At 42.8% G+C, this 15,000-nt stretch overlaps 1 protein-coding gene across 1 annotated transcript in view; it reads left to right on the top strand.

Moving 5' to 3' along the window:
- Positions 1–15,000, top strand: part of LOC135094526 (MOXD1 homolog 2-like) — a 108,324-nt gene that overhangs the window by 68,387 nt on the left and 24,937 nt on the right. The window contains exons 2-3 of the mRNA XM_063994700.1: positions 5,501–6,624; positions 9,386–9,563. Of these exons, the coding sequence (XP_063850770.1) occupies positions 6,194–6,624; positions 9,386–9,563 (609 nt within the window). The 5' untranslated portion in view covers positions 5,501–6,193. The remainder of the gene's footprint in view (positions 1–5,500; positions 6,625–9,385; positions 9,564–15,000) is intronic.

Here is a 15,000-nt window from a genome sequence, read left to right as displayed (position 1 = left end):
TTGTAGATATATTTAACTCTCTCTCTCTCTCTCTCTCTCTCTCTCTCTCTCTCTCTCTCTCTCTCTCTCTCTCTCTCTCTCTCTCTCTCTCTCTCTCTCTCTCTCTCTCACCAAGACGTAAAGTGAGAGAGAGAGGGCAGGTGTGTGAGAAGTGCAGACAGGTGTTAGCATCTCTCCACTCTCTCTCTCTCTCTCTCTCTCTCTCTCTCTCTCTCTCTCTCTCTCTCTCTCTCTCTCTCTCTCTCTCTCTCTCTCTCTCTCTCTCTCTCTCTCTCTCTCAGGTAAAAGACACTATCAGAAGAGTCAGGTGAAAAATTAGGGTAGTGTTAAGAGAGGGAAGGGAGGGGGGAGGGACGGAAAGGAAGGGAAGAGAAGGGAGAGAGGGGAAGAAAAGAGAAGAGGAAGGGAAGTGAGAGAAGTGAAGGAAAAAGAGGGAAGAGGAAGGGAGGGGAAGGGAAGGGAAGGGGGGTGTATGGTTGGCTAAGAATAAGGGGGGTGGGGGAGGGTTAAGATAAAGTCCCTTCTCATAAGTTAATATTTCTCTAATCACCAATAGTCTTTTTCTTTCACGTTTGGATAAAATTTTCACATTTCTTTCTAACGTATCACAAATTTTCAGTCTCAAGGTTCCTCAGTGCCAGATTGTACAAAGTGGCACCCGTGTGTTAAGATGGCACTGTTTTGAGGGATGCCATCGTGAAAGAGTGAGAGACAGTGCCAGATAGAGTGAGAGTGCCAGAGAGTACCAGAGAGAGTCAGACGGTACCAGTGCTAGAAGAGAGAGAGAGAGAGAGACCCGGAAGTGCCATACAAGAGTGAGAGAATGTGCGTCAGAGTGCCAAAGAGTGAGAGAACAGTGCCAGACGAGAGTGAGAGCCAGGCAAGAGTGAGAAGCAGTGATGGAGTGTCAGACAGGAGTGCCAGAGTGTTAGAGTGCCAGAGTGCCAATCTCCCTCGTGAATTCAAAGGGAGTGAAGTAATCCGCGTAAATCCATTCCTGCCTTTCATATCTTCAATTAGGATTACGCGCTTGACAACAGACGGCAAGTGAGAGGTGATTATTTAATGGCCCGTTGCTCTCCCTCCTCTCACTCCCTCACCTGTCACTCTCACTTCTGTCTCTCCCTTCATGTTGCACCCTGATTTGAAATAGCCGCGAATTTTTGTGGCTTTCACTCTAAATTTGTTTCGTGGAATGGTGATAATATGAGAGAGAGAGAGAGAGAGAGAGAGAGAGAGAGAGAGAGAGAGAGAGAGAGAGAGAGAGAGAGAGAGAGAGAGAGAGAGAGAGAGAGAGAGAGAGAGAGGAACCGAAAGAAAAATATACAAGAAAAATCACACCGTTTTTAAACCACCACCACCACCATCACCACCACTACTACTACCACCACCAAGAGGGAGACAAATTTAGGGTGAAGGGTGAGGGAGGCTCCTGTGACACCCTAAGCCTCATGACACCTTAAAAGTTCCCCTCACTGCCTTTTTTTTTTTTTTTCGTGGTGGTGAAAATCTAAGCCTATTTTTTGGTGTTCCTCTTCCTTTTTCCCTTCTTGTTTTTTTTTCTTCTTGTTTTTCTTGTTCTTGTTCTTCTTCTTGGTCTTGTTGTTCGTATTTTTCTTTCTTGTTTATTTTATCTTTTTTTTCATTTTCTTTCTTTTTGTGTTCGTTTTTTTTATTCATGTTTTCTTTCTTTTCTTTTCTTTTCTTTCTTCCTTCCTTCCTTTCTTTCTTTTTATTCTTCTACTGATGCTTCAAGTCATTTCCTCTCCTCATTCCTTACTATCCTCCTCCTCCTCCTCCTCCTCCTCCTCCTCCTCGTTCTCGTTCTCGCTTTCCTCCAACTCCTCCTCCTCTTTCTTAATCTCTTCTTTCACCCTCGCAGTAATAGTGGTTGCTGAGGAGGAGGAGGAGGAGGAGGAGGAGGAGGAGGAGGATACCCCATGAATTCCTCCATTTCCCATTTTTTTTTCTCCCTTTCTCGAGGTGATAATGGGTGTGGTGAGGCGGAAAGGGAGGAGGAGGAGGAGGAGGAGGAGGAGGAGGAGGAGGAGGAGGAGGAGGAGGAGAGGAAAAGGTTGGAACATTTACGTGGAAAGAAGGATTAGAGAAGAGAGAGAGAAGAAGGATAAGGAAGAACATAAAGAGAAAGAGAAGGATTAAGGAAGGAAGAAAGGAGGGATGGAGGAAAAAAATAAAAGAAAGAAGGAAGGAAGAGAACGTGAGGAGAAAGGAAACGGAGGAAAAAAGGAAAAAAGAAAAAGGAAGTGGTGAAAAACAAGTTAAAATTTCTATATCACGAATTTCCACAGAGAGAGAGAGAGAGAGAGAGAGAGAGAGAGAGAGAGAGAGAGAGAGAGAGAGAGAGAGAGAGAGAGAGAGAGATAAAGAAAATGCAATGCAAACACAAACAGAGATAAGCAAAGAAAACATTAATGCAATCTTGTCCTCATTTTCTTTCCTTCCTTCCTTCCTTCCTTCCTTCCTTCTTTCCTTCCTTCTTTCCTTCCTTCAGTTCCACATTTCCTCTCCTTTCTCTTTCTTCATGCGTTTTTCTCCTCTCCTCTCCTCTCCTTTCTTCCTTCTCCATCTTGTCTGCTTTTCTTCCTTCCTTCTTTCCTTCCTTCCTTCCTTTCTTTCTTTCCTTCTTTCCTTATTCCTCTTATTCACTTACTTTCTTTCATTATTATTTTTTTTATTTCTTTCCTTCTCTTCTTCCTGTCTTTACTCTATATATCTCCTATTCCTTCCTTTCCCTTCCTCCACTGTTTGTATTTCTTCCTTCATTCCTTCTATCTCCCTTCCTTCCTTTACTTCCCATTTTTCCTTCCATTCTATTCCTTTCCTCCTTTCTTTCACTTTTATCATTCTCTTCTATCTCTCGTTCCTTTTAACCCTTCCTTCATTACATCTCTACCTTCTCTCCTTCCTTCTAATCCTTCCTTCGCTTCTATTCCTTCATTCATTACTTTTCCTTCAATCCTTCCTGTTCCTTCACTATCCCTCGTCTTTCTTTCTCTCTCTCTCTCTTCCTTCCCTCCTCTCCTCTTACACTCACTTTTATCGGTTCGTTTTTCTCTCCCTTCTCCTTCCTCACTCCTTCCCTCTCTCCCTTCTCCCCCCTGCCTTCAATATTTACAAGTACAGCCTCGGCAGCCCAATCTTTTATATATCAGTAAGCTTGTCAGATAAGCTGGCCAGGAGATGTGGCATTTTAAATTTTGCAGAAGTCACATGCAAACTTCGCCTTGAAAAATGTGTCGAGTTAAAAAAAAAGATAAAAAGAAGAAAAGAGAAACTATCTCCCAAAAAAATTTATGCTTGAAATGCCAAATAAGAAAATAGAGAGAGAGAGAGAGAGAGAGAGAGAGAGAGAGAGAGAGAGAGAGAGAGAGAGAGAGAGAGAGAGAGAGAGAAAGATGAATAAACTTTGAGATCGTCGTGAATCTTGTTAATTAAGTGAATTACGACACACTAATAATAATAATAATAATAATAATAATAATAACAATAATAATAATAATAATAATAATAATAATGAAATAGAAGTATACTAAGAGTGAAAGAAATTGTTTGTTTGTTTCTTACTTGTCTGTCTGTCTGTCTGTCTTCTCAATCTTACTTCCTCTATCATCTAATAAATAGAAAATAAAAAAAAAGAAAAATGAAAGAAATGTTCACGTGTGTGTGTGTGTGTGTGTGTGTGTGTGTGTGTGTGTGTATGTGTGTGTGTGTTCACCCTTGTCTCCCTCATTACCACGGTTTGTCATTAATAATTACCTCTCACAGTTCAGACAAGAGGGGTTTTTCTCTTGTTTACCTCAGTTTACCTTCAATTAGGAACTTGTGGGAAAAAAAGATAAAGAAAACGAGCTTGTGTCTGTCCGTCGGTGTGTGAGTGTGTATGTGTGTGTGTGTGTGTGTGTGTGTGTGTGTGTGTGTGTGTGTGTGTGTGTTTCTGTCCGTCTGTCTGTTTGTTTGAATGCATGTATGTATGCATTTCTGGCTGTCTGTTAAGTCTCTCTCTCTCTCTCTCTCTCTCTCTCTCTCTCTCTCTCTCTCTCTCTCTCTCTCTCTCTCTCTCTCTCTCTCAGAACGAACGACCGAGACGAAACGAGACAAAGAGCGAGACAGAATCAGAGAGAGAGAGAGAGAGAGAGAGAGAGAGAGAGAGAGGGCTGTATGATCTGTGTGCACCAATTGGAGTCTTGTTTGCCGGAATGAAAATGAATCGTTTATTTGATGACTCGGAGCTGTCTCGGTCAAAGGTCCGCTGCTTCGAACCCCTCCCCCTCCCTCCCCCACATCACGTCCCCCCTGCCCTGCCCCCCTCCCTCCCACGCCCTCTGGAACGCCCCCTTAACATTCCTGCATTCCTTGACCCCTTGTCCTCAATGTTTCTCTGTGTTTCGCCTCATGGTTCAGTGTTTCGTTTGTGATTCGTTCGTTCAGTGTTTTAATTCGGTGCTTGTTCGTTTTTTTTCGTTTGTTTTCCGTTTGTGTTCCATTTTGTTTGTTTTGTTTTGTTTTTATCGTCGTGTTTCGTTTGTTTATCCCACAGTTTCTTCACTAAATTTTTGGCAATAGAATGCTAATAATAAGAAAAAAAGCGCTAAAGAACCTCAACACTAGTAAATAAATACATCCCCTTCTTGTATAAATCAAGTACCATCCTAACTTAAATCCTTACCAATAAAAAAAAAATAAATAAATAAAAAAATCAACAGAACACAATAAACACTCCACTTATTAACAACCCACTAAAATAACGAGACGTGTAACAAACAACCCTTTATACAAACACCCACAGCTCATGATCTCGTTCACGTCTCCCGGGAAATGACCCAAAACTTTCTTACTTATCCTGGGTGCAATATTTACTTCACCAGGCACAAGGGTAACACAGGTAATTGGCGGCAGGTGTCCTTGGAGGCGAGGTGAAGGTGAAGGTGAAGAGGAGGGGGGTGAGGTAGTGGCGGGGAAAACGAAAGTGACATTTTCAATCAGTCCCAAAAGACGAAGGGGATTCTGAAAAAGCGCTGCGCATTTTGTAAAAGGTGATGGAGTTTTGTCAAAGTGGCGGAGATTACGAGAGTGGATGGGTGGAGGAGGTGGAGGAAGGCTGGGAGGTGAAAGGAAGAGGGTTGTGGAGGTGGGGGTGAAGGGTGGAGAGTGGATGGAAGGAGGATGACGAGTAGAAGTGAAGGAGATGGGAGGAGAAGAAAAGGTGGATGGACGGAGAGTGGAAGAAGAGGTTAAAGTTGAGGAAAAGTATAACCCACAATATAGTCACCATTATTATGAACACCATCACCACCATCACTATTATTCCTGGATTATAAGAGTAGGAGGAAGAGGAAGAGAAGAGGAGAAAGAAGTGTTTAGATAAAGATTACAAATATTAACGAAACACATCATTATCACCATCATCACCACCATTACCACCACCATTACCACCACCATTACCACCACCAGCAACTGATACTTTCTCTCTCTTTCGCAGATCACAGCAGCATCACACCCTTGAGAGCCACCACCCTCCTTGTCACTACCACCGTGCCACCGTCACCTGTAATACCACAAGAATAAACCCACTCAGAACACAGCAGCGGGGGTCAGTGCCAAGACAGTGCCAGGAAACCAGACTGCCGTGACGCATAAGGGCACTGGAGTGAGACAAAGGAGCATCGGGTGCCATCTATCGGGAGTGCCACGCCCTTCACGCCCCATGCCTTGCTGCGCCACGCCTCCCCTCGCGACGGTGGAGCATTTTATTGCCTTCTGCGCCCCCAAATTCTCGCCGGATCAGTGAATTCAGGGACTCAGACGCTAGAGCAGGGAATTAGATTATCTGGTCCTGTGATCCGCGCGTTTCCCTCCCCGCCCTTCACTCCACGCGCCCCAGAAACACCCCGCCTCTTCACCCCATCCGCCTTCTGGCCTTGGGATGAGAGCCTTAGGGGACGAGGCTAAATAGACTCAAAAGAGGATCGAGAAACCAAGCAGATCAACAGACTTAACAGATTCAAAAGTACCAAACAGTTGATAAGACAGGCGCCCTCTGAGCCTCTCCTGAAGGTGCACGTTACTTGGAGGTCACCTTTGCCACTTGGCGCTGAGAATGTCTACCCAGAGGCGGCGTGGCTTGACCAGATAGCGGCGCCCTTCCCAACACCCCGCCCCCCACACCCACACCATGGACCTCCACACTCCCGAACTCCCCACGCCACCAAAACACAGATATTTTTCTACCACACCCCTTCAACCCACCCCTGGAACTTCCCTGAGGGCGCCACGGGGCCAGAAAGTCACGGGAAGAGCCTTGGCCTTGACTCTGGCGCCCACACCAGCCTCACCCTTACACCTGTTTATCCTGACATTCCTCCTCCTTCTGGTACCTCAAGCTGAGTGCTTCAGTGACCCTTCCTATGCCACCCAGCGCCTCTCAGCCTCTTCTTACGAGTCATACGAGCATGAAGTGTGGCTGGAGGAGTCCGGGGCGTTTGTGGTGCAGTGGACTCCGAGGCAGGACGATGTGGAGTTCAGGGTGATAGCGAAGACAACTGGGTATCTTGGTTTTGGTCTGTCCTCCAAGCCGCGAATGGATGGAGCTGATATCGTGGTTGGGTGAGTGCTGTTGTTGTTGTTGTTGTTGTTGTGGTTGTTGTTGTGGTTGTTTTCTTAGAGTGAATGGTTCTTTTCTCCTTTTTTCTTCTTTTTCGTCGTCTTCGTCTTCTTTTTCTTCATCTTCTTCTTTTTCAATGTCTCTTTTTTCTTCATCTTCTCTTCCTTCTTCTCCCATCCTTTGCTGTTCTACCACTATTCCATCCCTCTCTCTCTCTCTCTCTCTCTCTCTCTCTCTCTCTCTCTCTCTCTCTCTCTCTCTCTCTCTCTCTCTCTCTCTCTCTCTCTCTCTCATCTTCTTTCCTCAACTAGTCAACACACGAGAGAGAGAGAGAGAGAGAGAGAGAGAGAGAGAGAGAGAGAGAGAGAGAGAGAGAGAGAGAGAGAGAGAGAGAGAGAGAGAGAGAGAGAGAGAGAGAGAGAGAGAGAGGAGGGGACACTGAATATTGGGATAGGAAAGAGGGGGAGGAGAGGAAAAAGGATGAAGAGACGGAGGAGGAAAGGTTCTGGAGAGATGGAGAGAAAAAGATGACAGGTGGAGGAGGAAAAGTATTGGAGAGATGGAGGGAAAAGACGGGGGATGGAGGAGAGGGAGGGAAGTGGAGAAGTGGAGAGAAAGATGGAGAAGGGAGGGAGGTAGGAGGAAAAGACTGGAAGAATGGAAAGATATGGAGAGATGGAGGGAAGGGTGTAGGAAGAATGGAAGAAAGGGGGAAGAGAGGAGAGAAAGAGAAGATGGAGAGAGATGAGAGAAGGAGGAAAAGGAAGGAAAACAAGAAAACAGGTTAATTTGTAAGCATTCAACCACCACCACCACCTCCCTCCTCATTGGTTGGTTAAGTCATGACGTCACTAGAGGGAGGACCAATGGGGTGGCTCACTGGAGAGTTGCTTGCTGACTGACTCAACTTCCCAGGGTTCGACTCCTCTCAGCCCACTCCGCTGGACTTCCTGTCTCGAACCGCCCCTGACAGCTATTGTTCTCTCTCTCTCTCTCTCTCTCTCTCTCTCTCTCTCTCTCTCTCTCTCTCTCTCTCTCTCTCTCTCTCTCTCAGATGAAGGAAATAGGAGAGAGAATGAACCAGAAACAAAGAATACAGAAGAAATACCACGAGAGAGAGAGAGAGAGAGAGAGAGAGAGAGAGAGAGAGAGAGAGAGAGAGAGAGAGAGAGAGAGAGAGAGAGCTACATTTACAATTTATTATCACATGACATTTGTAATTCATTTGATGCGTGTCAGCAACTGTGTGTCACCTTCTGTCAGGGGCTGTGTGTGTGTGTGTGTGTGTGTGTGTGTGTGTGTGTGTGTGTGTGTGTGTGTGTGTGTGTGTGTGTGTGTGTCCTCCTCCTCCTCCTCTTCATCATCTGCCTCCTCTTCTACACGTCTCTCGGTTTCATGTGTGTGTGTGTGTGTGTGTGTGTGTGTGTGTGTGTGTGTGTGTGTGTGTGTTTCTAGTCCTATTTCTCCTTATCTTCTTCTATTTCCTATTTTACTTTTCCCTTGTCTCTCTCTCTCTCTCTCTCTCTCTCTCTCTCTCTCTCTCTCTCTCTCTCTCTCTCTCTCTCTCTCTCTCTCTCTCTCTCTCTCTCTCAACTTCTTTGCTTCGTTTCCCCTCTTTCTCTTTTTTCTCTCTCTTTATTTTCCTCTTCCTCTTTCTTTCATATTTTCCACCTCTTTAGTGTCCCTTGTCCTTCAGTGCTTTTTTATTCTCCTCCTCCTCCTCCTCCTCCTCCTCCTCCTCCTCCTCCTCCTCCTCCTCCTCCTCCTCTGGGCAGTAGTAAATATTTCAAATACAGAACCTCTTATTCAGAATTGCATTAAAGATTTATGATAAAAGAACAAAAAAAAAAGTGGAGAGGAAGAGTTTTGTCACAGCATCGAGAGAGAGAGAGAGAGAGAGAGAGAGAGAGAGAGAGAGAGAGAGAGAGAGAGAGAGAGAGAGAGGTTGTGTTTTAAACTGACCTATTCTCTCTCTCTCTCTCTCTCTCTCTCTCTCTCTCTCTCTCTCTCTCTCTCTCTCTCTGCTACAGGCTATATCTCCCCCTCTCTCCCTCCCTCTCCCTCCCTCTCTCCCTCCATTGTTACACGGTTTCTATTTCTTCCTCCCTCCCTCCCACCTTCCCTCCCTTCCCACTTATCTCTCTCTCTCTCTCTCTCTCTCTCTCTCTCTCTCTCTCTCTCTCTCTCTCTCTCTCTCTCTCTCTCTCTCTCTCTCTCACCACCATGAAGAGGAAACCATAGTATATTAGATTGTTCTTTGTTTTATTAAGGCACTGCTACTCTCTCTCTCTCTCTCTCTCTCTCTCTCTCTCTCTCTCTCTCTCTCTCTCTCTCTCTCTCTCTCTCTCTCTCTGAGTAAAAATATATGATTTTCAGGACAATATTTTTGAGACCAAATGTAGAAAAGTGGGGAAAAAAACAGAACTCCACAAGGACACGAGAGAGAGAGAGAGAGAGAGAGAGAGAGAGAGAGAGAGAGAGAGAGAGAGAGAGAGAGAGAGAGAGAGAGATACACCCTTCTTTTCAACACAAGAAAAAAACTGCATCACCACCACCACCACCACCACCAGCACTGTACCCCCACTGTACCCTCTACGTACCTAACTGTACCTCACCCTTTCATCTCTAACTGTAACATTTCTTACCGTACCATAACTAAAGTACCACCAATCCCTCACTTCCCATTGTACCGTAAATGTACCATCCTTTTCCCACAACCCTTTCTCTTGACTGTACCGTAACAGCATCCTATCCCCGGTACAGGTGGGTGCACTCTGGGAAGGCGTACCTACAAGACCGCCACGGGAGGGGGAACAAGGAGCCCGCGGTGGACCAGCAACGGGACTGGCTTCTGGTTGGCGGGTACGAGAATGATACACATACGGTACTCATTATGTCCCGCCCCTATAACACCTGTGATAGCCACGACCACGTCATCTCGGTGAGTGTTGTGTTGTGTTGTGTTGTGTTGGGTTGTGTTGGGTTGTGTTGGGTTTATCTACAGTCATTTTAATTTTTTTGTCTTATTTTTTTTCCTTTTTTCTCCTCATCAACTTCTTTCCTCTAATTATCTTCGGCCTCTTTCGTCTTCAGCCTCTCTCTCTTCCTCCTCTCCTCTCCTCTGACTGTCTTTAGCATTCTCTCTCTCTCTCTCTTCCTCCAATTGATAAGTAGACAAACAGCCCATTATTTGAAATTCAGGTCTTTTCAGGCGACTTAAAAATAATCAAAAAATAAACATGAAAGAAAAAGGAAAGAAGAAAAGAAAAATTGATGTTATTGCAATCGTAATTCACGTATTTTTAAGTAAGACGGGGTAGTGGTGTGTGTGTGTGTGTGTGTGTGTGTGTGTGTGTGTGTGTGTGTGTGTGTGTGTGTGTGTGTGTGACTCTGAGATGGAAAAAATGAAGAAAAAGATGTGCGTAGTGAGTTTATTCTATTGCGTAAGAAATTATCATTCGGCTTAAGAGAGAGAGAGAGAGAGAGAGAGAGAGAGAGAGAGAGAGAGAGAGAGAGAGAGAGAGAGAGAGAGAGCGCCTGGGACAGAAACATTAGAGTACATTCCTATTATAAGTTCCTGAGGGTAAACTTATATCTTTCTTGGTTAAAAGTAAAAGAAAACGGAATTGTAACCTTAATCCGCTCACCTCGAGAGGGAAAAAGTTGAATCTATAAAGAAAAAGTTTAATGATATAAATTTTACCAAAAAAAACAAACTTAACTCGTAACCTAACCTATCTAACCTAACCTAACCTAACCTAACCTAACCTATCTAACCTAACCTAACCTAACCTAACCTAACCTAACCTAACTTAACCCAACCTAACCTAACCTAACCTAAACTAACCCAACCTAACCTAACCTAACCTAACCTAACCTATCTAACCTAACCTAACCTAACCTAACCTAACCTAACTTAACCTAACCTAACCTAACCTAACCTAACCTAACCTAACCTAACCTAACCTAACCTAACCTAACCCAACTTAACCCAACCTAACCTAACCTAACCTAACTAACTAAGATAACCTAACCTAACCTAACCTAACCTAACCTAACCCAACCTAACCTAACCTAACCTAACCTAACCTAACCTAATCTAACCCAACCTAACCTAACCTAACCTAACCTAACCTAACCCAACCTAACCTAACCTAACCTAATCTAACCCAACCTAACCTAACCTAACCTAACCTAACCTAACCTAACCCAACCTAACCTAACCTAACCTAACCTAACCTAACCTAACCTAACCTAACTAACTAAGATAACCTAACCTAACCTAACCTAACCTAACCTAACCTAATCTAACCCAACCTAACCTAACGTAACCTAACCTAACCTAACCTAACCAAATCCAAACTTAACCTGACCTAGCTTGAACTAACGGAACTTCACGTAACCTAGCCTTACAAAAAAATAAATCCGACCTGGAAAAGAAGATGCCTTAGAGAAGTTTGTGAAGAAGGAAACAGAAGATGAGGCAGTGTATGTAAATGACAAATTATACAAAGTTTTCGAGCTTAGACATAAAATAAAGTGACGAAAAGAGGCTACCTAATATTTAGACAGTATAACACTCAAAGGTGGCAATAAAACAAATAAAAAGTGACGAAAAGAGGCTACCTAATATTTAGACAGTATAACACTCAAAGGTGGCAATAAAACAAGTAAAAATGCCTTAGTGATTTAAGAATAAGGGGAAAAAATAGAATACATCCACCAACACAATATGGAAACTACATGCGCAATGAAACACTTTTATATTCAAGGAAGGAGGTAAAACAATTCAATAGTCTCTTCCATATTCAAGAAAGGACATGAAATAATACAATAGTCTCCCCCCAGGTCAGTCCCAAGGTGCCTGCCAGTCTCTCCAGGGTGCAAATAGAAAATGTAATAGGATCATAAAGTTTCCCTTCCGTTTTAAGTATCTCCAGGTAAAAAGTTCCCAAGAGGTGAGGGGGAAAGAAAAACATGACTAATTTGTTATGTAGATGTGAATGGTTGGTTAAGTCACCGTGTGTGTGTGTGTGTGTGTGTGTGTGTGTGTGTGTGTGTGTGTGTGTGTGTGTGTGTGTGTGTGTGTGTGTGTGTAGGTGGGTGGGTATGACTGTTGTTAAGAAATGTTTTGAATTTGTATGGGTAGTTACGGTAGTAGTAGTAGTAGTAGTAGTAGTAGTAGTAGTAGTAGTAGTAGTAGTAGTAGTAGTAACCACCACCACCACCACCACCACCACCATTCCTCTAGAAATATCACCAGCTAATTAATTACGAGAGAGAATACCTGTCCTTACCTTTCTCTCTATCTTTATCATACCTTCCTTCATCCCTCCCCTTCCCTCCCCTTCCCTCCCCTTCCCTCCTTTTCCCTCCCATTCTCTTGCCTTAAAAAGAAAAAAAAACGAACCGAAAAATGAGTAAAACAAAAATAATAATAATAATAATAATAATAATAATAATAATAATAATAATAATAATAATAATAATAGGCCATTTACTCCCTATTCATTTATGTAAACAAAAGCATTTACAACAACAATCACAAAAGACCAGTTAACATGACAATACGCCCTTCATTATGCGTCATTTTGCTTCCTGGCACAAAAGCATTACACAAACACTGCCCTAGAGAGAGAGAGAGAGAGAGAGAGAGAGAGAGAGAGAGAGAGAGAGAGAGAGAGAGAGAGAGAGAGAGAGAGAGAGAGAGAGATAGCCACTCATCTTTGTGTGTTTCTTACGTGTCACGCAATCTTCTGATCACTCACGCGAGAGAGAGAGAGAGAGAGAGAGAGAGAGAGAGAGAGAGAGAGAGAGAGAGAGAGAGAGAGAGAGAGAGAGAGAGAGAGAGAGAGATTAAGGTTCAAATTAAAATCCATATTCTCTCTCTCTCTCTCTCTCTCTCTCTCTCTCTCTCTCTCTCTCTCTCTCTCTCTCTCTCTCTCTCTCTCTCTCTCTCTCTCTTTTCCCCTCTCCCCTCATCTGTAAATTTATTAGTGAGGTGTTGTGTGTTCCTGGCAGAAAGGGGGAGAGGAAGGAGGAGGAGGAGGAGGAGGAGGAGGAGGAGGAGGAGGAGGAGGAGGAGGAGGAGGAGGAGGAGGAGGAGGAGGAGGAGGAGGAAGAAGAAAAGGAGGAGCAGGAGGAGGAGGAGGAGGGGTCATACCTTAAGAGTAACAAGAAAAGGTGTGTGTGTGTGTGTGTGTGTGTGTGTGTGTGTGTGTGTGTGTGTGTGTGTGTGTGTGTGTGTGTGTGTGTGTGTGTGTGTGTGTGTGTGTAGGATCTATATATCTCTGAGGGCAGTTCTTTTATTTTCTGTACTTTTTTTTGTTTGCTCTCTCTCTCTCTCTCTCTCTCTCTCTCTCTCTCTCTCTCTCTCTCTCTCTCTCTCTCTCTCTCTCTCTCTCTCTCTCTCTCTCTCTCTGCAAATTAAATAGAATTGAAAAGAGATGCTTGAATTTTTTTATATATATTTTTCCAATCCACTAATATAAGCAAAAGCAAAAACTCCACTTTTCTCTAATTCACCCACAATCTACCAAATTTTAAGGTGGATGAGGAAAATGTCAGTATATTCACAATTTCTCCACATATTCTCCAACTCACTAATACAAACAAGCAAAAAAAAAAAAAAAGAAAAAAAAAATCCACTTTCTCTTCATTTTCTCCTCAGTACAACCACCAATCCACCAAACTCCATCAGGCATTGAAGTGGATCAAGAAAAATCAAACTTGCCTGACCTTTTAACTCAATCCACCTCAAAGTCCACCGCGCACGCAATTATATCCGTGTTCTTTTTACCTGTTCCTCCACCTCACCTCACCTCACCTCACCTCACCTCACCTCACTTCACCTCACCTCACCTCACTGGGCCACAACGCGATTATAACAAGAGCTTCAGAAACCTAATCTAACCTAACCTAACCTAACCTAACCTAACCTAACCTAACCTAACTTAACCTGACGTAACCTAACCTAACCTAACCTAACCTAACTTAACCTAACCTAACCTAACATAAACTAACGTAACCTAACCTAACCTAACCTAACCTAACCTAACTTAACCTAACATAAACTAACGTAACCTAACCTAACCTAACCTAACCTAACCTAACCTAACTTAACCTGACCTAACCTAACCTAACCTAACCTAACCTAACTTAACCTGACCTAACCTAACCTAACCTAACCTAACTTAACCTAACATAAACTAACGTAACCTAACCTAACCTAACCTAACCTAACCTAACTTAACCTAACTAACCTAACCTGACCTAACCTAACCTGACCTAACTTAACCTAACCTAATTTTGATGCTGTGTTTGGGTTTGGTGACTAAGGTTGTTAATTTTATATGTTTGCTTGTTTGTTTGTTTGTTTTAGATAGATGGTTGTGATGTGTTTGTAAATAGTGTGTGTGTGTGTGTGTGTGTGTGTGTGTGTGTGTGTGTGTGTGTGTGTGTGTGTGTGTGTGTGTGTGTGTGTTTGTTTCTCTTTTTGTCTGTTTGTGTCTTTATTTCTCTGTTTCTTTCTCTTTGTTTCTTTCTCTTCGTCTGTCTCTGTCTGTTTCTCTATCCCTGTTTTCTTTTCTTTCTGTAAATCTATGTCTGTCTGTCCGTTTGTCTGCTTGTCTGTGTCTGTCTGTCTGTCTGTCTGTCTGTCTGTCTGTCTGTCTCACGCAACAATATCATTTCGTTCACCTAGATCAACAAAAGCAAACACACACACACACACACACACACACACACACACACACACACACACACACACACACACAGTTTGAAGTCCTTGCTTGGGGCGTAAACTTCGTCATCTTTCAAGAAGTAAACAAACTTTGTCTATCCAAATTCCCCAAAATGAGACGAAACAAGGAAACAACATTTATTTACCTCCTCTTCTTCTCTTTGTTTCTTTTATTTCCGTTTTCTTTTTTCTGCGTATAAGTGAAAGAAGAATTAGAAAACCAGTTATTGTTAATTTTTTTTGTTTTCTTTTATTTTTTGTATAAGTGAAAGAAGGATTAGAAGACCCCTTTTATGATATTTGTGTTTTTTTTTATTCGTATAGGTAAAAGAAGAATTAGATAAAAAGGCTATTATGATTTTTTTTCTTTTTTCTTTTTGTTTTCTTTGCATAAGTGAAAAAAAATTAGAAGACTAGCTGTTTTATTTATTTTTTCTTACTTTCTAGCTTGTTTTTTTTCCGGTTATAAGTTAAAGAAGAATTAGGAAACCAGCTATCATGATTCTTTTTTCCATTTCAACTTTTTTTTTCTTTTTTTCGTTTGATTAAAATTAGAAATCAGACATTTAATTCCTCTTTATACTTCAATGTTTTTTTTTATTATTATCTACAGCAATGTCTAAAATTTACGACATTT

This window comes from Scylla paramamosain, chromosome 45 (assembly GCF_035594125.1).
Source record: "Scylla paramamosain isolate STU-SP2022 chromosome 45, ASM3559412v1, whole genome shotgun sequence".
In the NCBI taxonomy this organism is placed as follows: domain Eukaryota; kingdom Metazoa; phylum Arthropoda; class Malacostraca; order Decapoda; family Portunidae; genus Scylla; species Scylla paramamosain.
This window is presented reverse-complemented; position numbering and strand designations above follow the sequence as displayed.